Raw genomic sequence first — 24,608 nt, 5'->3', positions numbered from 1 at the left:
GTCCAAATTCTTGTTTCAAAACCTACCAAATGTATGATATTGGGCTTATTACTTAACCTTGCTTTGCTTCAGTTTTTTTTACCTGTAAAATGGAGTTATCTATAGCTACCATACATTATTGTTGTGAGGATTAAATAAGAAAATAAATGTAATTTTTTTTTTTTTTTTTTGAGATGGAGTCTTACTCTGTCGCCCAGGTTAGAGTGCAGCGGCGCTATCTTGGCTCACTGCAAACTCCGCCTCCTGGGTTCAAGCAATTCACCTGTCTCAGCCTCCCAAATAGCTGGGATTACAGGTGCCTGCCACCATGCCCGGTTAAATTTTGTATTGCAGTAGAGACGGGCCACCATGTTGGCCAGGCTGGTCTCGAGTTCCTGACTTCGTGATCCGCCCGCCTTGGCCTCCCAAAGTGCTGGGATTACAGGCATGAGCCACTGCGCCTGGCCGGAGATAGGATATTTAAAGAGGTGATTAAGCTACAATGAGGCCATGAAGGTGGACTCTAACACAACCTGACTGGTAGCCTTTAAGGAGAGGAGATTTAGGCACGTGGAGAAATCACACGAGGGATGTAAGCCCACAGAGAAAAGACCATGTCAGGCCACAGAGAGAAGGTGGCTGTCTGAAGCCATCGAGAGAAGCCTCAGAAGAAACTAAATGTGCCGATGCCTTGATGTTGGATTTCTACCTTCCCAAACTGTGTTAAGTTCCTGTTGTTTAAGCTATCCAGTCTATGGTATTTTGTTATGGCAGTCCTGGAAGACTAATACACATATATCCACTATTTTAGGTGGAGAATTGACCCGCCACCTTTTTTCTATTCTAGTTTCTAGTTAGTCTTCTAAGCAGTATTAAATAATAAGGCACTGATTAAGAGCATGATCTTAGAAGTTAGACAGCTTTGAATTCGAAGACTGGATTGTCCACCAAAGTGACCTTGGGTGAATTTTTAAAGTATTTCTGAGCCCCAGATTTCCTCATTCATAAAATGGGGACAATATCTATCTTATAGAGTTATAATAAAGATCAAGTTTAAAGAGTTGTATGTAAAGTTCATAGCACAATGTTTAACATAGTGCTAAATAACTGGTAGATTTATTATTATCTCTATATACAATGGATTATTCACATATGGTTTTGTCAATTTGGTTTAGTTTTCTCTAACCCTAGCCAGTTAAATTTTCTTCTTCGTGTGAAACGCCACACATGTATGTACTTTCTACAATTATTTAATTATTTTGCAGGTGTGGAAAGGCAGCCTCTCTTAGCTTCATTGTTGGCTTAAGTCCAAAATCACAAACACTTAAAGTGAGTTGTGACGTATTTTCAACATACATCCTAAAAATCCTTCCGATGTACTAGATTTATTTAAATGCTTTGATGATTTTGCTCCATGGATCAAGCTGAAAGTATTTTTCTTCTTGCAGTTCTTCATACTTGTCATTTTAGGAAGAAGTCAAGCCTTATTCAGAAGCTGTACCTCAATCATTCCTCTCCACAAAGTATTCTTCCAGTTTGCAACTATCATTACCCGATCCAACTCTAAAGTTTCTTACATTATTTATAAAATATATGCTGTGGTCTGGTCTCATTGCTGTTAACAGATGGTTTATAAGATAACTTCTTATTGCTTTTTAATTAATCGAGGATGAAATCTACTTGCATAGGTATTTCATTATGCTTCTCTCACCTAGTAAGATTTTTAGGCCATTGTTTCTGCTGTCTCCTTACACAATGTACTCTGCCTCTTGCTTAATTCTATCCTTTGCTCACAGTTTGTGAATTGGCATCACAATATCTTCTGTCCACAGGCTCTCTGAGACTGCAATTATGTTATGATTTTTACTTGCTGCCATTCATTTAAATTAATGTTAACTGGGCACTTATTATGTAGACGGCATTATGCTATTCACTGTGGAGGAACACAGATATTTGAAATAGTACCAAATAGTCCACAGTCTAAGCATCCTAATGATCATATTTTTTTAGGCTTCCAATATTTATTTGGAAAAGTTAATATGTTTTGACTTGGCTTTTCTCCCACTTCCTATACCTATTTGTTGTCCCATCTGAAGAGACGTCTACTTTGTCACCTCTTTTTTAACTCAGGCAGTCTATTGAATTCTCTCCAGGGTCCTCAAGAAGGATCTCTGTCAATCTTTTGTGTACTTTTTTCCTCAGCTCTCCCCCAATTTTTAGAATAAAAACCATTATTTAATTTGCGATAATAAGGTGCTAGTGATGATCAGTTTAAGAGGTTTTGTTTGCAAACATTACATCTCACTTTGCTGAACTGGGGCTCTTCTTCTTCTTCACTCCCATCAAAATATCAAACCATTACTTGCTATAGGCTTGTTTTCATTTATTAGAAAAACGAAAACTCAGCCACTTTATTATAACCTTCCTTGCCTCTGTTTTTAAAAAGAAAAGCCAGACATAAAACAAGGAAAGCAAACTCTTTAGCCTTAACTGGCATCCATACTTTGAGGTGAGCAATGGGCCAGGAAGAAGAGAAGAAAAAATGGTGGAAAAGAGTAAAAAGAAACCTGTTGTTAGGGACCCAATATACAATTTGGAACCCTACCAAGATCTAGTTTGTGTCAGACATAGCACTTGTTTCCACCATTATTTTTACCCCTTTCAAACATTGTGCAATTGGGTACCAACTCATATATCTTTAACTGATAAAAAATATTAATAAAACAACTCTTCAAAACCCTTTAAATGCCTATTTTAAGTGAAATATTGTGCCTGGTGCTAAATAATCTAGGGAAATATACAATTCCATGCTTGCCTTCAAGAAGGTTACTGTCTAGCTGTGGCAATGAGAGACTACCAGCAGTGTAGGGAGTCCCAAAAGGAGTGAAATAGTTATTCAGGACAGAAAGATTCAATAATGAGCTGAGGATCTGCAAAACTGAGCTCTATTTCATCTTTACCATTTCCTTCCTATGTCCTTGGACAAGTCATCATCCTTCAAGTCTCCTGCTTCCTCTTTCCCACTCTCTTCCTTGAAATGATCACTAATGAGTTCTGTTGTGATGCCCAAATTGAAGTCTCACTTAGCTGTGGCCCGCTGAACTGCCCTTCATTTTGCAAAGACATCGGGGTCCAAATTTTCCCCAATTCAATAGCAGGTGAGGGCTCAGAGCCAAGTCTATCCTGATACAGTTTTTTTTTTTTTTTCCTGCACTGAATAATGCATCTTTCAAAATGATTATTGTGACTCACAGAGATAGCTTAAATATATTCTTGATACGGTTTACAGAGTGAAAAATATTTCTTTAAAGAAATTAAATAGATATCTTTGCATATGTGAGGATGATGGGGAAGGAGTAATTCTACTTACTAGAGAGCAAGGTGAGCAATCAATTCCTTAGGCTCTAGAAGGCTATATATTCTGAAACCATTGAAATACAATTCTGTCTGGCAGATACGAACTATTAAGCCATTATTAGGTAACGGCAGGGGTTAATCACAGATACAAGTTGAGTGCAGGTGGCAGGAGAGTTACAGGAGTCAGATAGATGCTCCTGAAGAGCGGGAAGAGGCTCGTAGAAATGAAAAGGTGCAAAACACTCGCCCAGTTCACCATACTGTCCAGAGCCATACCTAAGGTAAGCAACCTTCCCCGCAGCCTCAGACTCCAGGCGCCCAAATTCGCACGCTTGCAGGCATTCTATTGATTCACACTTGCGTCCTTCAACAGGGAGCGCCAATTACATCCCCCAGAGCACGACCCCCAGCATACTGGCCAATACCGCTGTCAATCAAATACCTCACCTACTTCTGTAAATTCTCCCCTCCCGCTGTCATTGGCTTTACCTTCGGCCTATCCACAGTTATCTTCCGCCCTGGAGACCGCGGAACTTACCCTATCGAATCTAGGATTGGCGCCGAAGCTACTCCCGCCCTTCGACGTACCGGGCACTCCGCCCCCTTCACCGCCCAGCTTTGCCAGGGAAGAAGCAGGGCGGGGCGAGCTAGAGGCCGGCCCGGGGGCGGGGTCTGCCTCCCACGGCGGGGGGGCGGAGCCTGCGCTGGAGCCTGACTGCTCGGTTAGGACCTCGGAGAGCGCCAGGCGCCGCGACCACAGGGACCAGAGAAGCGGCTGGAGCCGGGCCGGACCCACGCCTTCGAGCCCTCCTCCCTCGGCCCCCTCAGCTTCCCGGGCTGGCAGGCGGCGAGTGGCGTCTGAGGAAGGTGCCTAAGTCCTGGGTCAGATAGTCATCCCTCTGGGACGCCGCCGCCGCTGCCGCCGTCCAGCCGTGGCTCCCTTTGCACCTGTGTGTGTCTGTGAGTGTGTGTGTATGTGTGTGTTTGAGAGAGAGAGAGACAGAGAGACACCGAGCGCACCAGCGCGCGAATGCCCGTGTTGAGGGTGTTTGTGTGTGTTCTGGCTGGGCGCGCGAATGCCTTGGTGTGAGGTGTTTGTGTGTTCGCGCGCCCGCGGGCGAGAGCCCCGCGCCTCAGCGCTTGGCCTGAGGGAGGGACAGCGGGAGCGGCGGCTCTGCGCGCCCAGAAGACTGACGCGGGACTCGGGCCGCAGCCGTCGCCGCCACCGCTTCACGTCCCCCGAGGGCGGCCGCCGCGCAGCGGAGAGAGCGGACGGCGGGAGGGCGAACAGGCGCGAGAGCGCGGCGGCGGCGGCTGCGGGCTGAGGTGGAGGGAGGGGAGCAGGAGATGGGGAGAGGGTGGAAAGAGGACGCGGGGAGGGAGATGATGGGGAGGTGAGGGGGAGGCGGAGGGACAAGTGGAAGCAGACGGTGTCGCCGTTCTCCCCTCCCCCCCGGCAGCTGTTGCTGTGGGTCACTCGCAGATGTTTTGGGGTCCGGGCTGCTAGGGGATGGGGACTAGAAAAAGTATCCCTCCCCCCCGCTGCCTTTCATAGTGACAAAAAAGGAAGCGTTGAAGCTGATGGGGGAAGAGCCCGGAAGGTGGTGGCAGAGTAAATACCGGCTCCCCCAACATCGTTTTTCTGAAAATAAAATATTCTGAGCTGAACGTTTCGAAGAAGGAAAGCCCGCCCTTAAGAGAGAGACGGAGTCTTGTTCTGTTGAACTCTGGTTTGATTGTATAATAATGATGATATAATGCTAATGACGATGATGACACTGCCTTTTATTTTTACCCCAGTGCTGATAAAGCGTAGTTACAGCTGGGGATACAGTCCTTGAATATCTGATGTATGAGGAGGGAATACTGTTGCTTTTGGAGTTGTGTTATATTTATCTTTTTTTTTTTTTTTTTAAAGGATATGCTTTTTGGAATTAAAATTTGGCAAACGAAGCCTGACTCTTTTCCAGTCGGTTATAACCAATGCTCGTAAAATGGGAACTGACTTGACTAGTGAAAAGAGAAAGGTCTTGACTAGTGAAAAAACCAAGGTCTAATTGCATGTGTTAAGTCACCCCTTTCCCTTTTTTTCCTTTGAATTTCTCAACAGTGTTTAAAATGAAGAAGTTTAATTTCCGAAAAGTTTTGGATGGCTTAACTGCCTCCTCCCCTGGCAGTGGTAGCAGCAGTGGCAGTAACAGTGGTGGTGGGGCTGGAAGTGGTTCCGTACCTCCCGCGGGGACTGCAGGGGTTCTCAGAGAGGAAATTCAGGAAACCTTGACTTCAGAGTATTTCCAGATTTGCAAGGTAAGCTTTGAATTGGCTTAAAGCCTATTATTTCTTTATTATACTGTTGTGAGGAAACAAGGAGGGAAAAACACACCAGGAACAGGAAACTGTTGAGATGTCAGCATCAGAGTCTGCTGCAGAAAGCTCTGTGGGTAAATCAGTTTGGCTGAATAGATATTTTAGGCGTCAACTTAAAAAGCGATAATAGTTTAAGGGGGAAATGAGCACACACAAAAAGTAGAATTTGCAAGATAATGTTAAGATCCAATAGTGGACGGAATTTTTAATATTTTTGTATTATATTAACTGAAGAAAGAAATAGTCATTTTTTTGTGTGTTGTCAGAGAAAATAATTGTTATTTCACTGTTCAGTATGAAATGAATAAAGCTACTAGCATGTTGCTAGGATTAAATAGATAATAGAAAAATATGTCCATTTTAAAGGGGCCAGTGACTTTGCTTTAAAATTCTGAATAAAATCACCTCCACATTCTTAAACTCTTCATAAATACACAAACGGACAAATGCACAGGCTTATAAGAACTTGTTATAGTTGTAAGAACTCAAAAATAGCCAGTGTTCTAGTTTAGTGAAAAAACATTTTATGTAATTATACTTCAATATTGAATTCTAGTGAATATGCAAAAGAAAGAGTTTCTGATAGGTAGAGAAGATGAGAATTTATAAAACAAGCATTAGGTTAATGCATAGAGATATCGTTATTGCTATATTTGTTTTATTTTATGATATAAAGTGATTTATAATTTTATTGCCACTTTTTGAGTTGTCTTGGAATGTGCCTATTATATGCAACAAAAGCTACTAAGTTATTTATGTCATATAAATGAATATAATTTTGTAAATGTGTTTGGCTACATAAGAAGAAATAGAAAACTTGCAAAATTACAGAAATTAACAACTTTTAAAATACTGTCACAAAAGAAAAGTTTTTTGAAATTATTAAAATTATTTTTGTGGTAAACAAGTGATACATGTATAATGAGATATATTTCAATCACTGCCTCAGCCTATATTCCTGACAGGGTCATTATGAAAACATTAAATAGTTTTAGTATTTAATAATAAACTAATTAATAAACTAATAACTATAGTTATTAGTTTACATAAAAACAAGTTTATTTAGAGTTAAGTTAGATAGACAGATTTAATTCTAAGCTACTTTGTGAAATTTGTGAACAGTAATGATTTTTTTCCTCAATAGGAAATAACAGATATTCTGTTAGATGAAGGAAGGTCTTAATAGTGGTTATGAGACAAATGTAAAAGAGTCCTGGAGTTCAAATTTGAACTGTTAGGCAGGGGAATTATGCCCTGATTCTTTAATCTTCGAAGTGTTTGCAATTTTCACGATCAGATTCTGAAAATACTTTCCAAATTCTCTCAATTCATGTATATGACAGTGATACAGGAGAATTTTACCAGAGGTAAAATTAGTATAGGAAAGGTAGACTTCTGAAACAGAATGGCATTGGGCTGTTGAGGTCATAAAGCTTGTAGAGAAGGTTTTAAATAAAAAACTTAAGGAAAATGGGTGAATGCAAGAGAGAATGGAATACATAGTTATCTTCCCATTTACTCAGGTAATAGATAGTCATAGGAAGTGGCGGAAGTTAAAAACATATGGCATAATAGGAAGAGCATTGGCCTAGGAATCAGAAAATTTGTGTTTTATTTAAAGTTCCGCTAGTTGATAGCCATATAATCTTGGGTAAGCCATTTATCTCCCTTGAACCTTCGTTTCTGCATCTGTAGTATGGGAATAAGTATATCTGCTCTCCTTAACTAACAGAGGGTGATTGGGAGGATCAGACAGAACAAGGTGAAGGTAATGCGTAAATGGAAAGGATGATAAAATATATATTAATATTATTGTTAAAGTTTCTAAAATCTCGTGTTCATAGTAGAATGAATATAACTAGTGGGTTACAATAATATTAGCTTATGATTTTCAAATAAATTGTAAGATAGATAGCTATATAAGTTGTCCACTAACAGTATTGAAGTCTTATTAAATGTGTAAAATACTGTGGCATCTTTAGATAGGAATATAGTTATTTATTTATTTATTTTTTTGAGGCACAGTCTTGCTCTGTTGCCCAGGCTGGAGTACAGTGGCGCAATCTTGGCTCACTGCAAGCTCCGCCTCCCAGGTTCACACCATTCTTCTGCTTCAGCCTCCCGAGTAGCTGGGACTGCAGGCGCCCGCCACCACCCCCAGCTAATTTTTTGTATCTTTAGTAGAGACGGGGTTTCACCATGTTAGCCAGGATGGTCTCGATCTCCTGACCTCGTGATCCGCCTGCCTCGGCCTCCCAAAGTGCTGGGATTACAGGCGTGAGCCACCACGCCGGGCAGGAATATAGTTAATTTTAAAAAGTGGTTATATGGATGTATTATAGTTACTTGGTCTATAACAAAATATATAAAAATGGACTAAGGAAATCCCAAAATTAGAACCGCTACTGAAATGGGGACTTTATTTAGATTCATAGACTCACTGATTAAATGTGCAAAAAACATTCTCTTCTGAGTTCTAAGGAGTTGTCATTCTGGGTGCTTCTACCTTTTTAACATGGGCAAAACTGAAGTATAAATCTAGACTTGGCTGTTTGAAAGCCTTCTCTCTACTATATCTGATTAGTCATCACATCCCATCTATTCTATTTCCTTAGTGTTTCTGAAATTTATGATCTTTTCTACATCCCCAGTACTTGTTTATTCCATCATATTTTCTTGCTTGGTCTTCTGAAATCACTTTTTAACTGATCTCTTTACTTCTAGTTTTACCTTCTTATACTTCATTTTGTTACAATAACGGCTATTTCTGAAACGCAGTGTTAATTAGGTAATTTCCTTGCTAAAAATTCTATATTGGTTTCCCTACAGCAATGATGCTCTTAAAATGAAAGTCTTATTTGAAACCACAGGAAATAACATCTATTCAAACAAATAAATGTGGCACCTTATGGGCACACATCTGTTTTAGAAATTATAAGAATAAATTATACAGCCAATTGAAAAAAATTGTTTTTTATATTTGCTTTTTGTTGTGTAATATCACCCATAGGAAGTTAGTAGGATGTTCGCTAGCCTTAAAAAAGTGAAAGTATAAAGCTGTACCCTTCATAATAAACAAAATATCTATAAGAAGTTCACAGCCATAGAAATGGCAGAAGAAACTTTGGTTCAAGGTCAGCTAAAAAAAAAAAAAAAGTTAATGCATTGGGTTACTGCAATCTAAGTTCAGAATGTGTATGCATTTGAATGCTTGCATTGTCCAGGTATTTGTGAAATATATGAACTGCCTTTCCTGAACTTGAATTCTGTGAAATACAATTTGAAACTATTGCTCTATAAAATAAATTTCAAATTGCTTACCTTGATGGGTATAGAGTTTCCTTCAGAAGGGATTCCTGTTTACCTTTCCATTTTCATTTGCTTGATTCCCAAAGTGTACTGCATTCCCTAAAAAAACACCATATTTTCTCATATCTCAGTGCCTTCTCTCATTCTCTCATTTCTGACTAGAGTAACTTTTCTACATTCATATGACTGGATAATTCCCAGCCATCTTTTACCTCATAATTCAAACATCACCTCTATGAGACTAGCTCTGACCACTGCCACCTCAACTACCCACCAGGGTTCTCTTTTTTCTTTTTAAAAACCTCTTCTATGTTTTTTCTGTAGCATCTGGCATATACCTATAGTGTGAATTTAGCATCTTCTTGTGATTAAAAAAGTTTCTTAAAAATCTGTCACTGCCCTTATACTATGAACTCTTTGAGAAGCAAATAAGTGTTTTTTTTTCTTGTTTCCTTCTTATTGCTAGGGTATACACTATCTAGCTGGCCAGTAATTCTCAACTCTGGTGTCTAAAATAGAGATTTCCAGCACCTCCCTATTCCTAGAGAATCAAACTCTCTAGGAGTGAGTCCTAGGCACTTGCATTTTTTTTGAATGGCCCCACAGGAGATTTCTATGCACAGCCGTTAGTGAGAACCATTATAGTGCACACTTGATACACTTTTTAAATGAGTAAAGATGCATATACATGATTGGTCGATTAATTGATAAAGATATTAAAGCAGAGAGCAATTACTACTTATATATGCCTTAAACATTTTATTTTAATTGAAAACATCTAAATATACAATTTACAAATCATTTGATAAATGACTAAGTTTTTCTGTTGAATATTGATTCTGTGTGAACTTCTCTTCCATAAACCTTTCCAAATTCATATCTACAACTTTCAGTTTTGCTTTATTTAATGCAGAGTAAGAACTTACATGCTTTTGAAGCAAACCAAGTGTCAAGTCCTTCTAGATTATATATACAGTGATACGTATAAAGTAAGGCTTTATTTTGTTCACATGTGTATCATCTATGTATAGAATGGTGCCTGGCCCATTGAAGGCAGTCAAATATTTGTTGAGCAAATAAATGAGTAAATTAAAGGAAGGAAGCTATATAGAGTGGTGTGTTAAAAGCAAACTAGATATTATTTTGAACAGCTTCTTGGAGTTGCTTTTATGAAATAACTTTTATATAAAGAGGTAGAGAGCATCTAGTGAAAGAGTTGATACCACTTTAGGAACATGGTATATGCTTTTCAAAGAGATGTAGAAAAGAAGATTGTAGGAGGATTCAATTAAATTTATTTCAGTTTTTATTGAAGAAGATATTAGGAACATTCTTATTTCCAAATGATCTCTTTGGGGGAACAGCTCAGAAGTTTTAGATTGACAGTGACAAATGCACGGGGTGTTCTAGACCTAATTAACAAAAGATAAAAATAAGTATATTACCAAAAAAATAAGAGTAAAATAAATATATTACCGGAACCAGATAACATAATCCCTAAATTTCTGAATAAACTCTTAAATTAGCCAACTCACTATTTATAATCATTCATAAACTGTTTTTATAAATGGTCATAATGTTAGAAACAACATGTAGTTTAACTAGTATAACTTCTGCAGGGAAATGGATTTATAATAATGATCCTCATATCTGACATAATATCAGATCATACCAGGTAAATAGGTATGGATCAGAGGTACAGGCATGAACTGTAGAGCATTGGGCTTTCCAGGGCCCTAGCAGGATGAAAGGAGACTAAATGCCCAGATATTCTTGAATACTATCTCTTCCTCAAGATTTTCATTGTCTCCACATTCCCCTAATTTCACTCCATTTTACTTAAGCAGTTTTGCAACTGAGATTGGGACAAGACCATGATCACAGTTCCACAGTTATAAAGTTTTCATCCATAAAAAGAATAACAGAGGATTCCCTGAGATATGTGGATTTGTTTCATTTCTATACTTAAAAACTGGTAAAATAAAAGGTAGTACAGTTGGATAACTGATTATGGATTTAGCTTCTGACAATGACTTCATGCTCCTGTCACCAAAAAGCACAGTAGAGGCATCTTTAAGAATGGTAATGGAGGCAAACAAGGAAGAATTAAGCTACCATTAAGACTGAGATGCTAAGAAGCATAATAACCAGGAAGAATTAAAGATTTTTTTTTCTTTTAAGAACCAGAAACCAAAACCAGATGATTCAGTACTCCAGGCTGTCTGCTTTGCTTATCCTGAGGGCATAAGGGTGTAGGGGCAGTCTTGAGTCAAGGATTATGGATGTGTAGAAAGTATGTTTGCAAAATTTTAAAGTTACCTAGAGGGCAATCATGTTTTCTCACAAAAAGTCCTTTAGTGCTAGTATTTATCAGCAAATTGGGTTGTTGATCTCATATAGTATGGTGGTTCTTATGTTCTTAAAAACAAATAGTGCTGTCATACTTTATGTATTTCTCATACAGAGCTAATTAAAAATCTTAACATAATTTCCAAGTATGTTTATCTGTAGGGTTATTATCAGTGAGTAAACCAAATTTCTATTTCTTAAAATTTAGCACATTTCTGTAGATATTTCTCTGCCCTCACTTGAAGATTTGCCTGTGAAAAATCTTAGGATTAGGTTTCATATTTACTTTTAATAATAGGGTGATTATACTGATTTCCTATATTATAGTTCTGTAAAGCCATTTACATATTGGTTCAATAGCAACAACTTTGATTACATCCATTAAAGGTCTCAAGTAGAAGCCCTGCTTTAAACTTTCAAATTGAGTTTGTTTCTCTCATAAGAGAAAAATGGAACTTTTTGTTCCTACTTAAGTATCAAAATGATGATCTTTATAAAAAAGCTTTTGTTTATAGTGACAGTTATTTTCTTTTTTAGTTTTAAAAGGAGGATAACTTTTCTTCTTTTTAGTATTTGAAAGGCTAATCTTTTAATGTGCACACTATACTAGTGTTTTTATATAAAAATTAGATTAAGTATTCTGAATAATTGTTCCTAATTTTCTAGGTAATACTAAAATGTCTTTATAAGGACTAGTAAAAAAAATAATTGATTAAGTTTTATACAACCAAAAATAGAATAACATTTAAAGGATTTAGAGAAGGTAGTTATAAAGAATAGAATATAAGCCCTCTAAAAAGTATATAATAAGTTCACCATGATACCTAGGGAGAGGCTTGATTAAATGAAGCATTCATAGTCACTGAAGGAATGCAGCAAGAAGGTATTTTGGCATGTTTATTGTTGAAAAGATATTTTATTTATTATATACCTTTAAAAATAGGACATAAACTGTTCTCAGCCAACTGACTATGATAAGAATGAAATAATGCTTTCTGGGATTGATTTATCAGCAAAATCACCTATGATGTATTATTGACTTATCTAACATATTAGAAAGAAGAATATGATTTTAGTTTTATTGGAAGCCCAAACTTACCAGTTAATATTGATGGTGTATAGAATTATTTTGAATATAATGGTATATAATGATGCTATATAATCAATATAATGAATTTGAAATTGAAAATATAGTATTTGTTTTAGTTTCAGTTAAGTGTTTTATATTTATTATTATCTTCTTTTATTTTTAGACAGAGTTTCGCTCTTGTTGTCCAGGTTGGAGTGCAATGGTGCGGTCTTGGCTCACTGCAACCTCCACCTCCTGGGTTCAAGCGATTCTCCTGCCTCAGCCTCCCAAGTAGCTGGGATTACAGGCACCCACCACCATGCCCAGCTAATTTTTGTATTTTTAGTAAAGATAGGGTTTCACCATGTTGGCCAGGGTGGTCTCGAACTCCTGACCTCAGGTGATCCGCCCACTCCAGCCTCCCAAAGTACTGGGATTACAGGCGTGAGCCACTGTGCCTGGCAAGTGTCTTACAATTCAATAAATCTCTCTTTGAATTGACAATAGCATAAAATCAACATCTTATTTGGATATGTAAATTTTATTATAAATAAAACCGATCATTTTGGTGGTTTTAGATGCAGATTTAATACCTGAATTTAGAAAGTAAAGATTGGAATTGAGAGAAAATTGTTATACTTCTTTTACCTTTCTTTTATTTTTACTTTACCAAAATGAACACAATAAAATTAGTTACACTCTGAAGAAAACTAATTGGATTGGCTAATGTTCAGTTTAATTTGTTCCTATAAATTGACTAAAAACCTGTCTATAAATCTGTAAACTGTAAAAGTTTGAAAATTATTAGTAGTATAATAAATTTTGAAGTTACATTGAGTCTGGGGGAAATGCTTACAGTTGGTAAACATCCATGTAGGTGGAAAATGTGAAACTAGCAAAGGAGACAGAGAAGAACCAAGCAGAATGATATGAGGAAAACTCAAGAGTAGAGGCAGGTAATCTGAAGCATTCTTTAGAAAGAATAGTAAGAGACAAACTCAGGCTTTGTGGAGTGGTCAAAGACAGTAAAAACAAAACAAACTTCAAAACAACAAACAAATAACAGAATTGTCAGAGACAAGTGAATTAGGCCAAGAGGAAATTGATTAGGGTAAACATATTTTCAGTAAGGTGATGGACAGAAATAAGGTCAACACTATAATAAAGAATATAATTCATAGCATCAGTACCAAGAGTAGAAGTAGGGGAGATGTGTGAGGAGTTGACTTTATAGAAAAGAAAAGTGGTGAAAAAATAGCCGTAGTAGATTTTAATATCATTTTGGTATACTGTAGGGGTGGTGATGCAATTAAGCCACAGAAAAGCAATTAAGGCTACCAGAAAGGGAATGGTAGGGTGGGGAATAGAGGTAAGATTTGCCTTTTAATTTAAATAGCAAGGGGTGGCCATGGTAGCACATGCCTGTAGTCCTAGTTACTGAGGAGGATGAGGGGGAGGAACCCTTCAGGATAGGAGTTTGAGGCTCTAATGCACTGTGATCATGAATAGCCACTAATAGTACTCCAGCCTGGGCAACATAGCAAGACCCCTGTCTCTAAAATAAATAAATAAGTAAAATAAAACAGTAGGTATCTAATTTGGAATTTTTCTCCTTACCTGACAAGATATATATTTCATTTGAATTTTCAGTAAGATCTGTGCTTTATGTCCTTTCAGGTAAATAAAAGCATGTGATTCTACTAGAAGATCATGTAACTTTTGTATTGTTGCTTCAATTACCAAAAACTTATTGGCTTAAAACAACACAAATTTATCATCTTATTGTTCTGGAGGTCAGAAGTATGAAATGGATGTCACTGGGCTAAAATTAATGTGTTCACAGAACTGCATTCTTTTCTGGAGGCTGTAGGGGAGATTTTGTTTTCTTGACTTGTGCAGCTTTTAGAGGCTGATCACAATTCCTTGGCTGATGGCCCCCTCCCATCTTCAAAACCAGCCTCCTTCCATTTTCAAAGCCAGTTGATCTTTCCAACACGTCACCACCCTGACATTGACTTTCCTGCCTCCCTTTTTTATATTTAAGGATGCCAGTGATTACATTGGGCCCACTGGGATAATCCAGGTTAATCTCCCCATTACAAGGTTAGTTGATTAGCAATCTTCGTTCCATCTGCAACCTTAATTCCCCTCTGCCATATAACCTAACTTATTCACAGGTTCTTTGGGGGCTGTTATTCTCTGTACCTAGATGTTCATCACCTCACCTGTTTTTGTTTTCTGAGTTATTTTAAAATTTTAAACACACAAGAACAGAGAGAATAGTATTGAACCCTCAGCTTCAACAGTGACCATCCTTGGCTAATCTTGCTTATTCATATTATCTTATTTGCTACTCTTACATTTCATTATTTTAATGCAAATCTCGGACATCGTACCCTTCCACCTGTAAAAACTTTACAGAGCAGATAAGCACTTCCCCTCACCCTGTGCTTACACTATAATCCTAAAGACCATTATCATAGTGAAAAAATTAACATTTCTTTATATAATCTAACATGTAGTTAATGTTTAAATTCCCTTAGTTGTCCCATATTGTGTTTTTGTAGTTGATTTGTTTAGATTGGGATCCAATCAAGGTCCATGTTGCATTGTCACTTGGCTTGAAGTTATCTTAATTCAATTTGTGTAAAGTCACAGGTTTTTTGATAAGATCAGCTATCTTGTGCTTTTGTGTATATTAATGAAAAAAAAACCTCATTGTCCTGATTTCTTTATGAACTGGAAAGCTATATGTGAGGAAGTGGGTGGGTTGTTCAGTGCATCACAAGATGACAAATAGAGAACTTTTAAATGTTTTCTAGACATGGTAACATTCTTTAAAGAATGGGAAAAAGAATATTTTTAGCTCATCCTGAGAGCTGTTGTACTATTTTGTGATGCTACTATAGGATAGGCTTTGCTGAGAATGTTAGAAAAAAGTGTCATGAAAGACATAGTATGTGTCAAAGTGAATAAAAGTGGGGTGGGATTCTTTAAGTTGCACTCAATGTTACTGATTTTTATCCATGAAATAAATTATTTGAGGGATAGGATGAGATTCAGTTTTGTATAGCTCTTCTTTTAAGTGAAAGAATAGAACATTTGATACGGATTCACTCTACAGTTACTTAGAATAGAATTATATAGCAAAAAGCTGAAAGTGAATTGGACAAAGTCTGTTTTATTAGTAACTTAGATTTCTTCACTTGGGTGAATAGGCTAAATATACTTGAAGAATTGAGTTGTAAAGTGGTAGGAAGAGGATTAAAATACTGATGAGGAACACATTTTGATTTATTGAGTTCCATTTTTGAATAATCTTACATTACATTTATTGATTACTTACATAATTCCAAAGGGACCTTATTCTGATTCTCTGCCATCCTATAGTAGTTTATTGTTGGATCTTTCTTTGCTTTTTCCAGTTTCATCTTAACCAAAACTCCTTTGCTGTTTGAGGTAATATTCAATATTCTTGTGCTCTGCCATAGCTCCCCACTAGCTATTTGGTGAATTCAGTTACTTATTATTTAAACATTTACTGAAAGCATATTTTATATATAATTCTAAACTAGATTTTTAAATTGGGCAACCTTTTTTTAAGAATGACTTTGCAAGGCAAGCACACACTCTGTGAACCATTTATATTTTTATGTGATTAACAGAATAATTTGCATCATGTGAACTTTAATTCATGTTTTGTAACATTTATGAAACTCTCCCTTATTCCTTTTCCAGTGGCTCAAGTTTTTTGCTCCCTGTCCCTTCCTTTCTTTCTTCCTTGTATTTCTACTATTTTTGAATTATTTTATAATGTATTTGATATCTTTTCTTTGTACTTAGCTTATGTTAATTTCCATTTATGTCTTCTTGATTAAAATAAAAGAACCTGGAAAATGTCTGAAATATATTTCTTTTGGTACAATTTCATTTCCCTAACAAATCTAATACTTACTGAGACTATTAACATACCAAAATAACTCTAAGTCACAGTTTCTCTTTTATTCACCAATTTCTTTTTGAAAGGATTGAAAAGTATTTAATCTGGATCAACTCAGTATAATTATCAAATAATTATCTTTAAATCATGCTTCTTTGTTCTCTGCTAACAGACTCAAATTTCTTACAATTTTTTTTTTTTTTGAAAAATGATTTGGGGTACTTTTTTGATTTAAAAAAATTTAATACTTTTAATTGATGCATAATAGATGCACATATTTTTGGGGTACATATGGTAATTTAATACATTTATATAGTTTGTAAACATCAAATAAGTGTAATTGGGATATACATCACCTTAAATGTTTGTCTTTGCTTTATGCTAAAAACATTATAATTATTCTCTTCTAGCTATTTTGAAATGTACAATACATCACTGTAAACTATAGTCACCCTACTGATCTACTAAATACTAGATATTATTTCTTATATCAAAATATATCCCACCCTCCTTTCAGGCTTCTGGTAAACAGTATACTCTCTGTCTTCATGAGATGTACTTTTTAGCTCCTACATGAGTGAGAACCTGTGATACTTGTTTTTCTGTGCTTGTTTTATTTCATTTAACATGACTTCTCGTTACATTCATGTTACTGCAAGTGACAAGATTTCATTCTTTTTTATGACTGAATAATATTCCCTTGTATATATATACCATATTTTCTTTATCCATTCGTTCATTGATGGGCACTTGGGTTGATTTTATATTTTGGCTATTGTGAGTAGCGCTGCAATAAACATAACAGTGCCAATATCTCTTTGATATATTGATTTCCTTTCTTTTGAACATATACTCAGTAGTGGAATTGCTGGCTGTTCTATTTTTAGTTTTGAAGAACCTCCATGCAGTTTTCCTTAGTGGCTGTACTAATTTACATTCCCACCAACAAAGTGTGAGTTCCCCGCCTCCACATCCTTGCCAGCATTCATTATTCCCTGTCTTTTTAATAAAAGCCATTTTAACTGGAGTGAGATGATATCTGATTGTAGTTTTGATTTGCATTTCTCTGATGATTAGTGATGTTGAGCATTGTTTCATATACCTGTTCGCCATTTGTATGTCTTCTTTGAGAAATGTCTTCTCAGGTCTTTTCCCATTTAAAACTCAGATTATTTATTAATTTTTGCTATTGAGTTGTTTGAGCTCATTATATATTCTGGTTCTTCATCCTTTGTCAGATGAACAGTTTGCAAATATTTTCTCCCATTCTGTGGGTTGTCTCTTTACCTCGTTGATGGTTTTCTTTGCTATACAGAAGATTTTTAGCTTGATGCAATCCCATTTTCTATTTTTGCTTTCGTTGTGTGTACTTTTGAGGTCTTAGAAAAAAATAATTGCCCAGACTGATGTCTTGGAACATTTCTCCAGCATTTTCTTCTAGTAGATTCATAATTTTAGTTCTTAGATTTAAGTCTTTAATCAATTTTGATTTGGTTTTTGTATATAGTGAGTGAAAGGGCCTTGTTTCATTATTTTGCATATAGATATCCAGTTTTCCCAGCACCGTTTGTTGAAGAAACTCTCCCCAATGAATGTTCTTGGTAACTTTCCCAAAAATTAGTTGGCTGGAAATGTGTGGATTTATATCTGGGTTTTCTGTTCTGTTCCATTGGTCTGTGTATCTTTGTTTATGCCAGTATCATGCTGATTTGGTTACTTTAAGTCTGTAGTATATTTTGAAGTCAGGTAGTGTGATGCCTCTAGCTTTGTTCTTTTGCTCAGGGTTTCTTTGGCTATTCAGGATCTTTTGTGGTTTTCATATAAATTTTAGGATTTTTTTTGTGTGTTTCTGTGAAGAATGTCATTGGTGTTTGATAGATTGCATTGAATCTGTAAATTGCTTTGGGTAGAATTGTCATTTTAACAATATTAATTTTTCCAGTTCATAAGTGTGAAATTCTTTCCACTTGTTCGTGTCCTCCTCAATTCCTTTGTCAGTGTTTTACCTTGTAGAGATCTTTCACTTCTTTAATTAAATTTATTCATAGGTATTCATAGGTATTTTATATTCTTTGTAGCTATTCTAAATGGGATTGCTTTTTTATTTCTTTGTTCAGATTGTTCACTGTTGGTGCATATAAATGCTTCTGATTTTTTTGCATGTTGCTTTTGTATCCTGCAACTTTACTGATTTGCTTATCAGTTATAACAGTTTTTTGGTGGAGTTCTTAGGTTTTTTAAGTGTAAGATCATGTCATCTGTGAACAAGGCTAATTTGACTCCCTTCTTCCAATTTGGATACCCCTTTATTTTTTTTTCTCTTGCCTAATTGATATAGTCAGGACTTTCTGTATTAGGTTGACTAAAAGTGGTGGAAGTGGGAATCCTTGTCTTGTTCCAGATTTCAGAGGAAAGACTTTCAAATTTTCCCTGTTCAGTATGATGTTACCTATGGGTTTGTCATTTATAGCCTTTATTATTTTGAGGTATGTTTTTTTCTATCCAGTTTACTGAGGGTTTTTCTCATAAAGGGATATTGAATTTTATCAAATGGTTTTTCTGCATCTATTAAAATGATTGTATGGTTTTTGTTCTTGGTTGTATTCGTGTGATGTATCACGTTTATTGTTTTGCATTTGTTGAGGATTGTCACATCTGTGTTAATCAGGGATACTGGCCTGTAGTTTTCTTTTTTTGTTGTATCTTTGTCTGGTTTTGGTAATGCTAGCCTTGTAGGATAAGTTTGGAAGTATTCTTACTTCAATTTTTTTGAACAGTTTGAGTAGAATTGCTATTTGTTTTTCTTTAAAATGTCAGGTAGAATTCATCAATGAAATCATCAGGCTTTTCTTTGGTGGGAGACTTTTTATTACTGCTTCAGTCTTATTCCTCATTATTGGTTTGTTGAGGTTTTCTATTTCTTCTTGGTTCAATCTTGGTAGGTTGTGTGTGTCCAGGAATTCATTCCTTTGTTCTAAATTTTCTAATTTGTTTGTATACAGTTGTTCATAATAGTGTCTAAAAATTCCTTGCATTTCCGTGGTCTCAGTTATTATGTCTCTATTTTTTTTTTGTTTCTGATGGTATTTTTTTGGATATTCTTTTTTTCTTAGTCTAGCTAAGAGTTTGTCTATTTACATTTTCTTTTTTTTTTTTTTTTTTTTTTTTGAGACGGAGTCCCGCTGTGTCACCCAGGCTGGAGTGCAGTGGCACGATCTCGGCTCACTGCAAGCTCCGCCTCCCGGGTTTACGCCATTCTCCTGCCTTAGCCTCTGAGTAGCTGGGACTACAGGCGCCCGCCACCACGCCCGGCTAGTTTTTTGTATTTTTAGTAGAGACGGGGTTTCACCATGTTAGCCAGGATGGTCTCGATCTCCTGACTTCGTGATCCACCCGCCTCGGCCAAGCTTTTCATTTCGTTGATCTTTTGTAGTTTTTTTAATTTTCAACTTTATTTCTTCTCTGATCTTTATTATTTCTTTTTCTATGAATTTTGGGTTGGATTGTTCTTGCTCTTCTAGTTCCTTGAGGTGTATCTTAGGTTGTTTATTTGAAGTCTTTCTGCTTTTTTGATCTAGGTGTCTAATGCTATAAACTTCTCTCCTAGTGCTGGTTTTACTGTATCTCATAGATTTCAGTATATTTCCATTTTCATTTGTTTCAAGAAATTTTTAAATTTCCTTTTTAATTTTTTTCATTGACCCATTGGTCATTCAGGAGCATGTTGTTTAATTTTCCTGTGTTTGTGTAGTTTCTGAGGATCTTCTTTTTCTGGATTTTTAGTTTTGTTCCTTTGTGGTCAGAAAAGATATGTCATATGATTTTTACTTTTTTGAATTTGTTCTAACTTGTTTTATGGCCTAAGATATGGTCTGTTTTGGAGAATGTTCCATGTGCTGATGAAAAAAATGTGTATTCTGTAGCAGTTGGGTGAAATATTTTGTAAATGCCAATTAGATCTATTTGGTCTAGTGTGTAGTTTACAGTGATGTTTGTTGACTTTCTGGCTGGATGATCTGTCTGTTACTGAGAGAGATTTTTTTAACTGAATGTTTAACACATTTGTAGTAATAGAAGGAATGCAACAAGGATTAGAATTTTATAATTACAGTAGACATTTATGCAAAAGATGTTTCATTTTTCAAAGATGTTTCTTCTATGTCTCTATCATTTCTATCTTTCTTAAAGCAGTAGTTATTACCATTCTCATGGACAAGCATATTTCATTGTGTTAGACAGTAATTATACCAGTATGTTTCGCATCATTATCATTTTCAAAAACTCTACTCTTCATTTCACCACACAATCTCATGCATTGTTTCACAGTACAATTGTATTCCACTTAAATTAGAAAAGCCCAAAGAAATTAGAGCAAAAACAGTCAAATTCATGTGAATGAATGCTAAAGGACCAAAGATTTTAAAGTACTGATTTAGTAACAGTTACTAAATCTACAGGCATAAGACTTCTATTTATTCATATTATTAAAATTGCAATAATAGAAATTAAAGCTACATTAATGAAAAGTGAATAAGGAATGAGATCAGTAATATTTAAATATAGAAGCTATGTATTTTGTGATTAGTATCTGGTAAATACCTTAACTATCTATCTTAAATTCTGGTCTCAGAGAAAATGTCAGAGACAATTACAGAGAAGATGCTTCATATTATCAGGTCCATTTTTCTAACTAATGAGATCCTTTGGGAGAATGGCTTTAGTCTTTCTTTTTGTCAGAGATTTCCATTGGTCCTTTTGTTGGTAATCCATTTGTTTGCATCCTTACAGTCTACCTCATCTTTATTTTATTTATTTATTTATTTATTTATTGAGACGGAGTCTTGCTCTGTTGCCCAGGATGGAGTGCAATGGTGCGATCTCAGCTCACTGCAAGCTCGGCCTCCTGGGTTCACGCCATTCTCCTGCTTCAGCCTCCCCGGTAGCTGGTACTACAGACGCCCACCGCCATGTGCGGCTAATTTTTTGTATTTTTGGTAGAGACGGGGTTTCACCGTGTTAGCCAGGATGGTCTCCATCTCCTGACCTCGTGATCCGCCCGCCTCGGCCTCCCAAATGCTGGGATTACAGGCGTGAGCCACTGTGCCCAGTCCTCGTCTTTATTTTAAATTGCTGTATTCCTGTATAGTTTTATAGGCTATATATAACTAACAAAAGGGGAAATAAGAGGGTATATGTATGGCTCTAGAATTATTTTGTATTTCCAGAACATAATTGAAATGGTGATACAAGGAATGCACACCATTGCCTGGGCTTCACCTCCTGAACTGCAACCATGAAGCCCTAATGACAATGTCCATACTTCTGGAGAAAGGGATGAGTTGCAGCCTAGAGTGGGTTGTTGAAGTACCCTACTATTATTGTATTGCAGTATACTTCTCTCTCTAGATCTATTAATGTTTGCTTCATATACTTGGAAGCTCTGGTGTTGGGTGCATTGTTATTTATAATCGTTATATCCTACTGCTGAATTGACTCCTTTATTATTATATAGTGACCTTCTTTGTCTGTTTGTATAGTCTTTGATTTGTAGTGTATTTCATCTGATCTACATATAGCTACTCCTGCTCTTTTTTGGTTTCCAGTTCCATGGAATATCTTTTTCCACCCCTTCAGTTTCTGAATGTGGGTTTATTGTAAGTAGTATATAGTTGGGTCTTGTGTCTTTATCCATTCAGCCACCCTATGCCTTTAGTTGGATAACTGAATCCATTTACATTCAAGATAATTATTGGTAAGTAAGGATTTACTACTGTCATTCTGTTGCATGTTTTCTGGTTCTTTTGTAACTCTTTTCTTAATTTCTTCCTTTCTTACTGTCTTCCTTTGTGGTTAAGTGATTTTCTCTAGTAATATGTCTTAATTTGTTGCTTTTTATTTTTAGTGAAGCTATAGGATTTTGCGTTGTTATTGCCGTGAGGCTTACACAGAACATCTTATAGATATAACAAGTTTATTTCAAAAAGATGACAACTTATATTAGATCACACAAAGAATAGGACAAATGAAGAAGAGTGGGAAAAAATCTCTATACTTTAACTCCATCTTCCCTCGTTTTGGATTTTGTTGTCTCCATTTATGTTTTTAATTGCTTATCTGTTAACAGATTGCTCTAGGTATTATTGTCTTTGATAGATTTGTCTTTTAGGTTTCATACTAGAATTATAGGTGGATTGCACACTACAGTTCCAGTATTAGAGTATTCTGGGTTTGTCTGTGTACTTAATTTTACCAGTGGGTTTTATACCTTCACATGTTTTGTTTTTGTAAGTTAATTTAAAAAAAAAATTAGATGAAAGAACTCCCTTTAGCATTTCTTGTAAGATGGGTCTGGTGGTGTTGAATTCTCTAAGCTTTTGTTTGGGAAATATTTTATCTCTCCTTCATAGTTGAAGGACATGTTTGCTGGATATAGTATTCTTGGATGGCAGTTCTTTTTTTTTTTTTTCTTTCTTTCACCACTCCTTGCTGGCCTATATAGTTTCCATTGAGAAATCTGAATGGATTAAACCTTCTTTTTCTGTTATTTGCATATTTTCTCTTGCTGCCTTTAGGATCCTCTCTTTGTCTTTGACTATTGAGAGTTTCATTATTCAAGCCTTGGGGTAGTCCTATTTGAGTTGAATCTGTTTGGTATTCTACGTTCCTGTACTTGGATATTTATCTCTTTTTCAGTTTTGGAATGTTTTCTGTTATTATTTCTTTGAATATGCTTTCTACCCCTTGCCCTTGCTTAACTCTATCTTGACTATCAGTAATTCTTAGATTTTGTCTTTTGGGGTAATTTTCTGTATTTTGTAAGCAATCTTTATTCTATTTCATTTTTCTCCTCTGTGTATTTTCAAATGGCCTGTCTTTGAGCTCACATTATCCTTCCCCTGCTTCATACATTCCACTGTTGAGGGCCTCTAGTGAGTTTTTCAGTTTAGCAAACATATTCCTCAGTTCCAAAATTTCTGTTTGATTTTTAAGAATCATTTCAATCTTTTTGTTAAATTGCTCTGATAAATTTCTTTCTTTTTTTCTTTTTCTTTTTCTTTTTTTTTTTTTTGAGATGGAGTCTCCCTCTGTGGCCCAGACTGGAGTGCAGTGGCGCGATCTCGGCTCACTGCAACCTCTGCCTCCCAGGTTCAGGCGATTCTCCTGCCTCAGACTCCTGAGTAGCTGGGACTACAGGTGCATGCCACCACGCCTGGCTAATTTTTTGTATTTTTAGTAGAGACCGGGTTTCACTGTGTTAGCCAGGATAGTCTCAATCTCCTGACCTCGTGATTCGCCCGCCTCGGCCTCCCAAAGTGCTGGGGTTACAGGTGTGAGCCACTATGTCCGGCCAATTTCTCTGATGCATTTCTGAATTGCTTCTCTGTGTTGTGTGGGAAGGCTGGCTAGGGGTTCATGCCCAGCAGACCTGACAGATGAACTTCCTATAGCATGACACTGTTGAACAACCTCTAATTTGGTGTCTCCTTTGGCTGAGTTACAGAGCAGAATTTCCAAGGCTAGGGATGCAGTCCTACCTCCCCGCTTTGTTTCTCTTTGTCGTCAGGGATATTTCTTACTTCAGATACCCCTAATGCTTTCCCTGGTTTGGGGTAGATACAGGGCTCCTATTAGGGTACCCAAAATGTGGGGGAAGCTGGTTGTCTACCTTGAGCTCACTTTTTCCAAAGTAGAAATCATGAATTGGGGGAAATTTTCTTAGCTCTTGGTGCCAGGCAGATTGGTATGAGAGGCATCACAGATGTGGAAATCTTATTCTCTTTATTGTCTGCTTGGAGTTTTTTTCACTTCCCTGTGGCCCTGGAAACTGACTTGTTCTTATATTTGAATTTTGGGATATTTCTGGTAATAATCTCAGCGATGTATATTTGTTTTGGTTTTCTGTGTGGGCAGTGAAAGGACCTTGCTTGTATGCTGCTATTTTGGAACCTGTAGTCTCCCTCATACTACAATTTCTGTCTTCATACAAAGCAGGATTACATATTTACTAGAAATAATTTTATTTATTGCTAATGTTTTTACACTGCTCATATATTTTGTTCTGTGAAGAGCTACAGATTTAGAGAACTTGGAACAAAGATAAACAATGAGAGAATAGGGTGCTAAGAGCTGAACATTTGGGAGTTGACAATTGAAAGCAAAATAAGAAAGATCAGGGAGGGAAGTATGTGAGGGATAATTTACACATAAAAATCAGATTTTAAGTACTCATTTCAATGA

The 24,608-nt window shown here is 36.4% G+C and overlaps 1 protein-coding gene across 6 annotated transcripts in view; it reads left to right on the top strand.

Annotated features, from left to right (window-relative positions):
* Window positions 1–4,049: 4,049 nt before the first annotated feature.
* The window catches only part of STXBP5L (syntaxin binding protein 5L), a 478,212-nt gene continuing 457,653 nt past the window's right edge, over window positions 4,050–24,608 (top strand). For 4 of the 6 annotated variants that reach the window (XM_005548039.4, XM_005548040.4, XM_074033375.1 and 1 more), the window contains exons 1-2: window positions 4,050–4,203; window positions 5,447–5,643. In XM_005548039.4, the coding sequence (XP_005548096.1) occupies window positions 5,455–5,643 (189 nt within the window). In that variant the 5' untranslated portion in view covers window positions 4,050–4,203; window positions 5,447–5,454. Of the gene's footprint in view, window positions 4,204–4,290; window positions 4,663–5,446; window positions 5,644–24,608 lie in introns of those variants that run through there. The other 2 variants (XM_074033373.1, XM_045385488.3) reach the window with 2 other exon arrangements.

This window comes from Macaca fascicularis, chromosome 2 (genome assembly GCF_037993035.2).
Source record: "Macaca fascicularis isolate 582-1 chromosome 2, T2T-MFA8v1.1".
Taxonomy (NCBI): Eukaryota; Metazoa; Chordata; class Mammalia; order Primates; family Cercopithecidae; genus Macaca; species Macaca fascicularis.
The sequence above is the reverse complement of the archived record's forward strand: the minus strand, read 5'-3'. Positions and strand labels throughout refer to the sequence as shown.